General features: G+C 33.3%; 1 protein-coding gene across 1 annotated transcript; it reads left to right on the top strand.

The window, feature by feature from the left end:
* Positions 1 to 4,341: 4,341 nt before the first annotated feature.
* LOC131955018 (putative E3 ubiquitin-protein ligase HERC4) lies at positions 4,342 to 12,731 on the top strand (the record flags this gene model as incomplete). Its single annotated transcript, XM_059318898.1, is given in 17 exon segments — positions 4,342 to 4,356; positions 6,407 to 6,741; positions 7,123 to 7,285; positions 7,461 to 7,537; positions 7,796 to 7,988; positions 8,581 to 8,612; positions 8,764 to 8,855; positions 9,272 to 9,402; positions 9,736 to 9,979; positions 10,679 to 10,803; positions 11,321 to 11,377; positions 11,497 to 11,608; positions 11,794 to 11,983; positions 12,079 to 12,128; positions 12,236 to 12,295; positions 12,434 to 12,493; positions 12,613 to 12,731. Coding segments are annotated over 16 exon segments (1,940 nt in total), but the record flags the coding sequence as incomplete, so codon positions are not given.

The following is a 12,731-nucleotide window of genomic DNA, read 5'->3' on the forward strand; positions in this document are numbered from 1 at the left end:
CATAACACGTTCTAAAAATAAAAATAAATAAAAAGTGTGGCCCATAAATGACGTCACGTATTTCAGCCGATTTTTATTTTCCCAAGCTGTAAAACAGCTTAAATTTATAATAATATAGATCTACATAATTTTATGGAGTCGTCCATAAATAGCGTCACAATCTTGAGTGGAGAGAGTTCGGACTTTAGTGACGATTTGTAGCCGAATTTACCCGAACCCGTATAGGCCTATTCGTTGATAGCTAGACAGCCACAAATTACAGTAAAAACTTCGGTCTTAAGTTTCTTCAATTAAAAAAATTATGACAGCCTGCAAATCTCTGAATCTTTATGAAAAATAGTGGGTAAAAAAGCCTTTAAAATCGAGAGCCAGTCTGGCAGTGTACAACGTCCCAGCGCGATAACTCTTTCAATAAAGTACAATTTTAAATAGTCTTGGCACATTAACACGGTAAGTTTACACGCCGTAGACTTACGGACATCATGGAAAAGTTTAACTCCCAAATATTATTTATGCCTAGTAATGGAAGGTACCGAAAATATCAAATCCCTATATTACATCATCAAATATCAGTTAATGTACACATTGCGTGCGTAAATAAATAATTATTTTTAGTATGTTTTGTGATGTCTACTAAATTTTTGTGGGCGCCCACAGTGGGGGGGGGGGGGGGGGGTCCGTCGAAAGTGGACGTTTGTGGACGAGGGGGGGGGGGAGGGGAGGGGGGTATAAAATTCCAAAATTTTGTGGACGTCATAAATGGATGACCCCTTAGGGAATGGTTCGAAAAAAAAAGAGAATATGACGCCAAATTGTAAAGGGTGAGGTTTAGGCTTGTGTAAGTATGTATTAAAATTATGATGAATTGTTATAGCAAATTCTTTTTAAATATATTTCTTGAATTGTAAATTTACAAAATACAAGTTAAATTTCTCGTAAGAATCTTGCTCCCCCTTCGCCCCCCCCCCCCCCCCCCAAAATAATTTAATTAGGTATTTTCTGGTCCTTTTAATCGCTTTGGATATAATATTGACTTTACTTTTACTTAGATTCTATTTGTTTCAACTTTGGAGAACTTTAAAATTTAAAGACAGAATTTTTAAAAATTAAAATAATCGTCGCGTTTCTTCTAGCTTTCACTCTTGGTTGTTAGTGCATTTGGGAAACCAATTCCTGGTATGGCAAAGGGAATTTACTCTGTGTTCTAAAAATACCAAAAATTTTCTTATAATTTGTGTGTACTGTAGCCTAGGCCTAGGCTTATGTGTCGGTAGTCTTCGAGTCAATAGTCAATACAATACAGTCTTTAGTCTACAGTACAGTAACAACACATAAGTTCAATGAACTGTATATTTATTAGAATTACAGCATGACGAAATAATTAAAATAGAAGCTATAGTCAGTGAGTAGTCTCGTCGTAGTGATTCAATCGAGTAGTCAAGTAGTAGCGAGGCTCACTAAATCTTAATTTTAATTTTTTATTTTTTTAACCAATACCAATAAAAGCTAGAGATATTTTTCTAACTAACTAGGCACTACATTTGATGATTTTAGCTCATTATGAACTAAAATACATGATTTTAATTATTGGTGCCATACAGCTTAGCTGTGAAAGATTTTTCCATGACAACCAGTCTGAGATCTGATTCCTAAAGTTGACCTGAAAACTACCTCGGAGGTTCGTAAGGATCATGTGTGGGGAGGGGGAAGTGAAGGTATGCTGCAATAAAACGAAATCGAAAGGATACTCGTAACTTGGTTATGTAATCTATTTACTATATTTTTAGCAAACGCCAAATGAATGAACCAAAAATAATCACGTATAAATGTTTAAAAATATATAGATCTAAACTTTTTAAAGGTATTCATTTTCACGTTTTATTCAGTCTTGATTAATCAGTGTAAATAGGAATGTTTAATTAGGACAATTATGCATAATAATACATAGATTGAGTTAACGGCGGAATCTAACCCTCCTCCCTTATCCAGCATGGAAGCTTTGTCTAGGCTGAGTTTTAAATATTAAAAAAAAGTATATAGGCATAATAAAATATGTTTTTATTTTTAAAACTGTCGTTGCATTAAATTTCATCACATGTGAGCGAGAAATGCATTCCAAACATCGCCACTCATGGGCTGTGCGTAGTGACGGCTCGCTCGCGTTGTTTTGTCAACGAGAGAAACATCGCCCGTCCGAAGCTAGATCCAGGTGGAGTTTTAATACTTAAATTTGTATCTAGAGCTAGTGTGTAGATCTAGATAGATCTATTTAAAGATTGTTAGGCTACGCCTATCACATTAACGTTGATCACTTGTGAGTGAAAAATTATGCAAATTCGTCACGAGCCCGCTTGCGTTCTTTCGTCACGCGAGCGTGTGCGCAAGTCCCTGTACTGTGTCAACTAGATCTAGATCTAAGAATGCAAACTTTTGTTTATGCAGGCTGTCCTCTAATATGATTATTATAATTTATTAGCCTAGCCCTTCTGGATCTAAATCATAATAATCAATTATATAAAAATGAAAGCAAATGAAAATAATATTAACTATAATTCGATCTAGTAGTAATTAGTAATAATAAAATCAAGTAAATAATTTAGCACCTAGACTTTTTCGAGATCGCGTTTCACCACGAGATCACAGGTTTACGGGCTTTTACAGAAATGCCAACTAATTCCTATCTTCCCGTGTTCAGATCGAAATACTTAATTAATTTGTCCAGCAATGTAAAAATCAAAATTGGAAAATATTCACTTAACGCTCGTCAACACAAACGTAGTAAAGAGTCGATAGAGCCACCTAGGCGAACGTCTGCCGCCCAATAGCGGTCACGTGGGTTATGGAATTTTTACTTCTGGTGGTGACCGTTTTGGAGAATTTTTAAAAAAATTAGCGCATGTAATATTCGATTTATTTTTACACAGACTGTTAAATCTAATATTGATGTACTTTCGGTTTCCGATCTACATCGTAGTTGCTAATATTTAAAAAGATCTACGAATGTTTGTCGGCACCACTTTTTGAGCTTCGGTCTTCATTATCCAAAGCAATTTATAGCGTTTCTCTGGCATATTTAGCACTGCCAACTATAGTTTGTTTACATTATGTGAAAAAACCGCAATTTTTCACGAGGTAAACATTTTAAAAACGAATTCCTATAAAGTCACTTGGGCAGACAAGAAAAATGTCCGAAACTAAGCGTCCGGTTTAGGACGCCATGTTGTTGTTACAGAGGCGTAGCGACCCTTCCCGGCGCCCGGGGACAAACTTTTCGATTAGCACCCCCCCTCGAGATTTTGATTTGCACCCCCCCTCAAACTTTCGATTTGCACCCCCCCCCCTCGAGATTTTGATTTGCACCCCCCTCAAACTTTCAATTTGCGCCCCCCTCAACCTTTCAATTTATTTTTCCAACCCATTTTGGCGCCCCCTAAGCTCGGCGCCCGGGGATATGTGTCCCCCGCCCCCCCCCCCCTCGCTACGCTACTGTGTTGTTAGCAACCAGAGACGCTTTCAAGTTAGTTATCCTTGCTATAATAAGTATGCATCAAATACTCTCACCAATACCAATCTGAAGGGTAGATCGATGTGTTTCGCGGGCTTTTATAGCCTTGTAAGATACCTATCATCACATGGCCAGGTAAAAGATCACTAATGATTCTCAATTAGCCTAATTACGCAGGAAATCAAGGCCAAATTGTGAGCCCATTTGAAATAATATACAACCCTTTTAGCGTCTATTGCGCATACTTCCGTACAGCATCCATCACAATAGCGATGACGTCACAATTAAAAATTACGTGCTTTCAGTGACCTTTTTTGGGCGCCGATTTCTTAAAATGGTTATAAAATAATTACAATATTTTTTCACTAAACGATCTGTCTAATAATAGCCTACCGTACAGTGCCATTTTGACACCTAACAGACCATTATTTAAAGTTTTTAAACAACTCAAACTATACCCATGTTTACGTTTGACCTACATTGTCGGAAGCAAATTTTAATTTTTTTTTCTGGCAAAAATAGCTTTGTCATCTTCAGATAGCTTAAAATACGCAAAAAAACGCCATTTTTCGCGTGATAATTATTTTTAATGTTAATGTTAAGGTGGTCTCTCGAACAAAGCTGAAAAAATTGCCCAATCGTAGGCCAAGGTGTGGTAGCCATGTTCTGGTTAGCAACCAAGGACGCTTTCGAGTTAGTGAGCCTCGCTACAAGTAGGACTTGTGACTTAGTATTTAGTAAGACTAACTTAGTAACCTAGTCTCTAGATTAGAGAATTCTAGACTAGATCTAGAATCTAGATCTAGATCTTGTTCTTGAAATACAGAAATACTAAATAGACTATTTAAAATGTAACTTAAAAATCAATAACAGTTCTAGAATCTAGATCCTTACTTAGTAACTTACTAATACTTACTTACTTAGGTAATCTATCGTTTTGGGTACGTAAAATCGCCCGCGGCTATTAATGTACGAAAACGTTACCTCATTGTAAAGGCTGTAATAGAAGTATATTGTGATATGTTTGTGTCAAATATTATAGATAAATGAATAATAAACCTAAATCAATGGCTAAATATATCAATATAGGCCAGAAATTAACTTTAAACAGCAGTGTCTGCAAGCAAGATTTGCTATATAAACAGCAGCCATTTGTAAAATAGAGTGACTTCCGCCTGAATCTTGCGCTATAAGTCTATAAAAATAAAACTTTAACAAGATGGCTGCTATAAGTATAGTAAATGAGCATGGTTGCATCTGTTGGAAACATCGCTGGTGTTCATTTATTACGGAAAAGTTTTAATTCAATTGTTTAGAAACAGGTACATAAATGAAACAAGGAAACATTTTTGTATTTTTCAAAACATAAATCCTCCTCAAAATGTGAAATAATTATTAAAATGTAAGGAGTCACCTGTTTTTCACATTACTAGTCGCGGGCGATTTTACGTACCTAAAACGATAGATTACCCTTACTTATAACTTAGTATTCTACAAACTATTTAGTAATTTAAAAGTAAAAGCAATTAGTAATTAGTAATTAGGTTAGTTTAGGCCTATTCACACTTCACAGTTAGGCCTATCTGATTGTATTTATTATTTAGTCAACCTGTCCCAGATCTATCTTAAATTTAAAATTAGTAGGCCTACTTCTAGTTTAGTAGTGTCTAGTAAAGTCTAGTTAGTAACTTAGTACTAGTAGGATTAGTTGATGGATTAGTGCTATACTTCTTTGTTTGCAATTTTTAATGTTGAAAGGGATTACCTCCAACACAATAAAATATTGTGTCAGCTTGTTATGCACCATGGCATATATATAGGAAGTTGACTCCAATTTCAGCCTGCTTTTCTTTTTGGATTTGCTTCCATAATTCCATAGCCTTTGTCCATCCAAGAACAAACTACAAGGCAGCAGCTGTTTGATTTTGAAGTTGTCTCTCCTAGAAGAGTTGCTGTCCCCAGCTATCAAGCCTCATCTTCCCAGGGTCTCGAACTCAAGACCATGTAATACTTAATTGGAGGAAATCCCTTCCAACATTACTATTTAGAATGAAGAAGGAGAACTACCAGTAATTTAACACATTTTTTTAAAAAGAAGGTTCTGTTATTGTGGCACTGGTACAACACATACCCCAGAATCTAGTGGCTAAAAATAAGTAGTAGTGTATAGGCCTAGTCTATGCAGAGTATTCAATATTAGTTTACCTATGTCCAAGAGTAGAGTCCTACAAAAATAAATGTGTTAAGTTGTTTATTAGTATTAATATATTGTAATCTCAGGTTTAGTTTAGTGTTATGGTCAGAAATTAGGGTTAGAGTTATGGTAGGACTTGAGTTTGGGTTAGGGATATTTTATTGTTAGCATGTGGTGACATTAACCATTTTTAGTTTGTATTTAATTAACAATCAGTAACCTAACACCCCCTTTAAGAAGATCCCATTTTTGTTGCATTATTGGACACTGGTATAACACATACCGAACTCCAATTTTAAAATATAAATCATATAAACCTAACATACTAATTAATAATTATATTATGATAACTTTTCAAGTAGCAATAACACTTAAAACAATTTACTTGTTCTAAAGCAAAGCTCTGTGTTATTTATCAATTAATTATTTATTTTAAGCATGCAGCAGAACATTGCCATATAAACCTACATTTAAACTATATTTACATTTAAATTAACCTATTGCTCACTCATCGCCCCTTAGCCCACAAGTTGCACACATAACCTTAGTATAAAAAACATTTGACAACACTATAAAAAAATGTGGCTAAGACTAATCTGTTACTCAAGAACCTTTAAACTTCTCATTAATAAATATTTTTATCAGACGTTAAATAGTATTCAACAAATCTCTATAGAAATTTTTTTTTTTTGTTGTTTCATTTACAGGGTGAAAAAATATAACAAGTAAGTCTAAATGAATCCCCACAATGAAAATAAATTATTTATAAGAATTTCATTTATTCATTAAAAGAAAACAGCAAAAATAATGCAAGCTCTACTAGCCTGGGGTAAAGCTAGTTCTGGAGCTCTTGGTATAAGTGCCTCTGAACTAACGTGTGTAACAGCACCCCAACAAATACAATCTTTGGAAGGAAAAGAAATTGTCAACGTTAGCAGTGGAGAAAATCATACATTAATATGTACAAAAGATGGCTGTGTTTATAGTTGTGGATCTAATGAATTCAAGCAATGTGGTCGGGAAAAATATCTAACTAAATTTGGTAAGACTTTGAAAAGTTTCTCTTAACCAATCACTATAGACTCGATCCATTTAAGAATAATACTTTGAAAAGTTTCTCTTAACCAATCACTATAGACTCGATCCATTTAAGAATAATACTTATAACCTCTATTTGAAAAGTTATACAAACTTATTCTAGCTTCTTATGGATTAGAATCATTTTCAGAATAGTGTATATTTAGTTTTTAATAGTCTTAGCTAAACCGGATTACAGGATTGAGTTTAGGGTATGAATTAATGTTAGTGTTGAGGTCAAGATAAGGATATAGCATAGTGACATATAGTGATAAAGTGATACTTAAAGTGATATATGTATCCATGCTTGTGTTAAGCTAGTTCTGTATTGTTTTTTTTTTATTAGAACGTGTGGAGGAAGGTCTCTCAGCTCACCATGTGATACATGTAGAAGCAGGTTCATCACACAGTGTTGCCTTAACACAAGCGCATGAGGTGCTGACATGGGGCAAAAATACTGAAGGTCAGCTGGGAAGAGAAGCTTCAGAAGACACTAGTGGAATCCCCAAGTAAATATGTTTTTATTTACCCAGTTATCTGCTCAATTGGAATGATATAGTATTCACTATTGTTGTGTTGTATTTTTTTTACTGTAATGAAGTAATATGGTAAACTGCTACTGCTATTATAGAAAATAAGTTTAATCTCTTTTTCACCTTTCAACAAACACCTTTTATATTGTAGATTGGTAAAGTCTCTTGCTGTGTGTTGTGTTTTACAAGTCAGTTGTGGCAATGATCATACAATGGTATTGACCAATGGTAAGTACATAAACATATTTTTAATTGTATTAAATAAGGGGTTCATCTTTAAAGAATTTAAGTTGCGTAAGAGTAGACTAGAAACCTTAGCTTAAAATATTAAGCCATCTTATTTTTTACTTTGATTTAGTAATGAAGTTTTTGGTTTTAAAACATTTTAAAAATTCTTTTATTTTTTCTAGTTAAACTTAGTTGAAATGTGTCTTTTTTGTTTGAGGATCATATAAAGTATTGTAAGAATTACTTTTTTTCTGATAGAATGCCTTGTAGCTGTCTGGGGATCGAATGCCTATGGTCAACTAGGTCTTGGCAGGCCTAAGAATTCATTCCTGAATGTGCCTACATTTATTACTTGTTTGAAAGGAATACCTGTGGTGCAGGTGGCAGCTGGCGGAAACCACAGTTTTATTCTATCCAAGTCTGGTGCTGTGTATGGCTGGGGTAGAAACAGGTAATGTTAAAGTCATTTGGTAAAAGATGGTTCTGTGTATGGCTGGGGTAGAAACAGGTAATGTTTAAGTCATTTTATTCATTAGTAATCTTGTTACTGATTTGGTAAAAGTTGGTTCTGTGTATGGCTGGGGTAGAAACAGGTAATGTTTAAGTCATTTGGTAAAAGATGGTTCTGTATATGGCTGGGGTAGAAACAGGTAATGTTTTAGTAATTTGGTAAAAGAGGGTTCTGTGTATGGCTGGGGTAGAAACAGGTAATGTTTAAGTCATTTGGTAAAAGATAGTTCTGTGTATGGCTGGGGTAGAAACAGGTAATGTTTAAGTAATTTTATTCACTAGTTATCTTGTTACTGATTTGGTAAAAGATGGTTCTTTAACATAGATGACATAGTATGTTTAAATTTATTTAGAAAATAAAAAAAGTATGTTTATACTAATGTATCTTGAAACTGTTTTTATTATGATTTAGTTAACTTTTCACTTTTGTGTTGCATTTGCAAATGTGTTTATATTTTAGGTTAGACTTTTGTTTGTATATTTGTTCAGTAAAACTTTTATTTCTTTTACAATTATTTTTTAAACCATTGCAGCTTTGGGCAGCTGGGATTAAATGATACTCAAGGTAAAAACCTTTCAAAGTTCTAACTTCACTGTTTGCATCAGTTTTCCATCATTTAAGTTTTTTTAATTGATTAGTATTTTCAGTTACTGTTTATAATACCAAGTTAAATGAAAAAAATAGTTTTATTCCTAATTGGTACAACACTTTACAGATTATGATGTGCCAAAGCAATGCAGACCATTACGCACCCAGAGAATTAAATATATTTGTTGTGGAGAGAACCATACTGCCTGTTTAACTGGGGTAATTATAACACATGTACCTAGTTTTATTATGGGACAGGTAAAGTGCTAGACTGCTAACTAGAAAGTCTTGAGTTCAAATCTGGGTTCAAGTCCGTAGAATGTCCTTGAGTCCACCTAGTCTGATTGGTACATAACTCATGTTATGGAAAGTAAAGGTGGCTAACCACATTATCTGTTCATCTCTACTTCACTTGCCTCATGGACCATCAGGTTCAAAAAGGAAATTTTACCTTCTTTTTAATTAATCTACCTTGCTTTACATTTTTAGCTTCTTTGATGAATACAAATTTTCCTTTTCATTTTTTTCGCTTGTAAATGTAACAATAATGCTGATGATCCTTATGTTATTACAGTAACAAACAAGTCATAGCATCAATCTACCAAAGAAAACACATCTACTTTTTTGTATTCCAGGATGGTAGAGTATTTACTTTTGGAACAGGCACGTATGGCCAGCTGGGTCATAACTCTAACAACAATGAAATTTTACCAAAGCAGGTGATAGAGCTCTCTGGCAGTGAGGTTTCCCAGATTGCTTGTGGGAGGTAAAAAAGAAATGGTTCCCAACAATTTAATAGTATTTTAGTTTTCTAAATAACTCTTTCTTTATCGATTACTTTATTGACAGTTTATACAAATATTTTTTAGTTAATTGTCTTTGCTTTTTTTTTTACAATTTCTGTCACATAAAAGTGTGATTTTATTGTTACTAAATATGGCCGTAGACCACCACCACTAATATTATATTCACTTTAGGAACCTCCATAAACATAAACAATTTAAGCAAATTGAAATCCTTTTCAGACAGAAAAATATCTAAAATATTTTCTGTTATCTTTGACAGGAAGTAAATAAAAAATGCCTTAATTTATTCACAGAGGTCACACTCTGGCATATGTACCTAAATCTGGCCGGTTATATGCATTTGGACTAGGGGGAAGTGGGCAGCTTGGTCTTTCAAGTACAGAAAACAAAAATAGTCCATTCGCAGTACAAGGGCCATTTTCCTCTGGAGTTATTTCTCATTCATCTATGCTAGTGGACAATCAAGGGCCTGATATGGTGGTCAAGTCAGTTTATGCAGGAGGAGACCAGACTTTTGTTGTCCTCAAATGTGTTGATGTAAGTTTCTCATTTGTGTGTGTGTTACACATTTTTTTGTTAAAAAATGTGTTAGCACTCCTATGTTGATGTAAGTTTCTCATTTATGTGTGTGTTTTTTTGTGTGTGTTAGCTCTCCTATGTTGATGTAAGTTTCTCATTTGTGCCTGTTGTTTTTTATTTTTTGGTAAAAAAAAATGTGTTAGCACTCCTATGTTGATGTAAGTTTTGCTGGGTGGTATTTGTATCGGGACTAAACATCTGTTAGCACTCATGTATTGAGATAAGTTGGCCATTTGTTGGAGGTATTTTTCTGGTACATAAACATGTGTTATCACCCATGTGCTGAGCTAAATTGGTCAGTTGTGCGTGGTATTTTTTTGTTAAATAAACACATGTTTTGATTGATAGTGATGTGAGATTTTTAATGGGTTGTCAGGAAAGGGTTAGGAAGAAGGAATTGTTGTTCATTAAACACTGTGTAGTCTGATCTTCACATATTAAATAGCTAGACCAATTGGTGATGCTTACTCCCTTCACCATTCTCTCTAAAGATTCAAATATTGTCCACAATTCTGCTTGTCAAATGCTTGGGTACAGCTGTTGAAAAATAATGTACATCTAGCTGTTTGTAAGGGAAAATATTTTCATTAACTATTTCCCCTTTTTATTGATGTTATTATGAATGTTATTTTGTGAGTTAAAATTCTGTTGAATCAGGCTGGTCAAACAGATGACTTCAGACTTGTGGCAGCCACCAGACAGATTCTAACACTTTCTCTTGGAAAGTTAGAACCCCTCCGTCACCTGCACATTGATGAAAACCCACCTGTGGAAATTTCAGAGTAAGATCTTCTTGTTAGATACTAAAAACAAAAATGACTTTGTGGTGATGAAAGTAAATAATATCACTAATTATAACATTATAAAAAATTTTGATAATTTTTTTTACAGTTTTACACAATGAACGTGATCTAGTTTTAAATTGAGGGTGTTTGGTATGAATAATTATCCATGTAGAAATTTTTTGTGATAGTAAATAGATTCTTTCTAAATTTTATTTTTTTAATGCAAAAAATAGCATGTTACAAGTATAAATTTCTCTTATAACTAACATACTTTTTACACAGTTATTGAATTTTGTTGTCTTAAAATAGTCAATAAGTATGGTCAAAAGCTGGGCAATTTTTTAAATAACTGTTTTGATTGAATAATTTTGAGAATCTACATTCACAACATGGTTTTGTTTGTGCTATTAGCACTTAATGTTAGTTGTGCAACTATATGTATCACATTTAGATAACTGTATGTTTGTTGTTTATTGTAAGTTTTATTATTCTGTTGTTTTTTTGTTTTTTGCAGTGAGATCATAAAAATTTTCTCTTTTGCCTCCTGCTTGAATGGTTCCTTTTTATTACCGTAAGTGTCACTTTTAATTTTTTCTTATGTGTGCTTAAAGTAGATTGCTAATATCAATTAGCCTACACTTGAAGCAATTGATAATTTATAAAATTGTTGCTCTTTTTTTTAAAATTTAGTAATGATGAACATTATGGAACAAGTAGTAAAAAACATGGTGTGGATATGAATGCCGTTAGAGAATTTTTCAAAAATTTTGGTGAACTTCGAAACATTGTCATAAAGCAACAAGTGAGTTTTATTTTATGGTTTTAAAAAAGAAAGGACAATTTCTTGTTAAACATTTTCAATTGAAAATCGCTCTATTATTTTTCAGTGGTTTCTGTTGGATAATGTTATCATGTTTAACCATGTAATAATCAATATCCTTTATATAACCATCTCAAAAAAATAACTATTAAAATTTCCTATTCCAGATGAGTAAAACTATTGAACAACATTTAATACCATCACTAGCTCAGGCGCCTCCAGATGTGGAGGCACTTCGTCTCTATCTCATGCTGCCTGAATGCCACTTATTTGATGAGCCCAAGCTGTATAGTTCTATCATTTGTCCATTTGCTAAGTCCTTTCTTGCTCTAAATAAAGTTCCACTCTCAGTATTTGGTAAGAATTATCATAATTTACATTATTCTTCCTTATTTTAAAATGTTAAACCCCGTTTCCTATTCATTACATAAGTAAATCTTTCTTTCTAACAGATAATTGGTGGCCATCAAACCAGCCGTCTTTCTTTAACAGATTAATTGTGGTTTGTATATTATATTAACATAACTTTTTTTTTTTTTAAATAGTATGATGATCAGAATACATTTTAAAACTAAAATATACATTACTTGTTGATGTTGTGTGTTCCAGATTTATAAATCCTGCATAGAATATTTGCTTCAGTTACCAGACACCTCAAATCAATTAGAGGTAGTAAGTTTCAGTTTCTCTTTTAGTTTTATTGATAGAATTATAATAATCAATAATTACACTTTGGTTATAAAAATGTGTAGTAAAAAATGTTTCTTTTTGTATTAACCATGCTAAAAATGTAAAATCTTTGTTTAGGTGACAACTAGACAGCAAGGTCTATATTACTCCATGGAAATGTTAAAAAAGCTTAATCTGGTACGTCTGGGTTATTCCGCTTTCGTTTTGATAACTGATTAAATATTTGCGACAATATAATTTTGTTTTTAAAGAGTATACTTTTAAATCCAACTACATTACTATTTGATGTTCATTAGGTAAATGAAGCCAATCACCAGATTATCCCTTATCACAAGTTTTATGTTCCCGAGCTGAAAGATAAAGTCAATATACGAGACGATTACATTAGCTGGTGCACGGTGCAACAGTCCAATCA

Source organism: Physella acuta, unplaced genomic scaffold, assembly GCF_028476545.2.
Source record: "Physella acuta isolate Inbredline_101_S28 unplaced genomic scaffold, ASM2847654v3 ptg001049l, whole genome shotgun sequence".
In the NCBI taxonomy this organism is placed as follows: Eukaryota; Metazoa; Mollusca; class Gastropoda; family Physidae; genus Physella; species Physella acuta.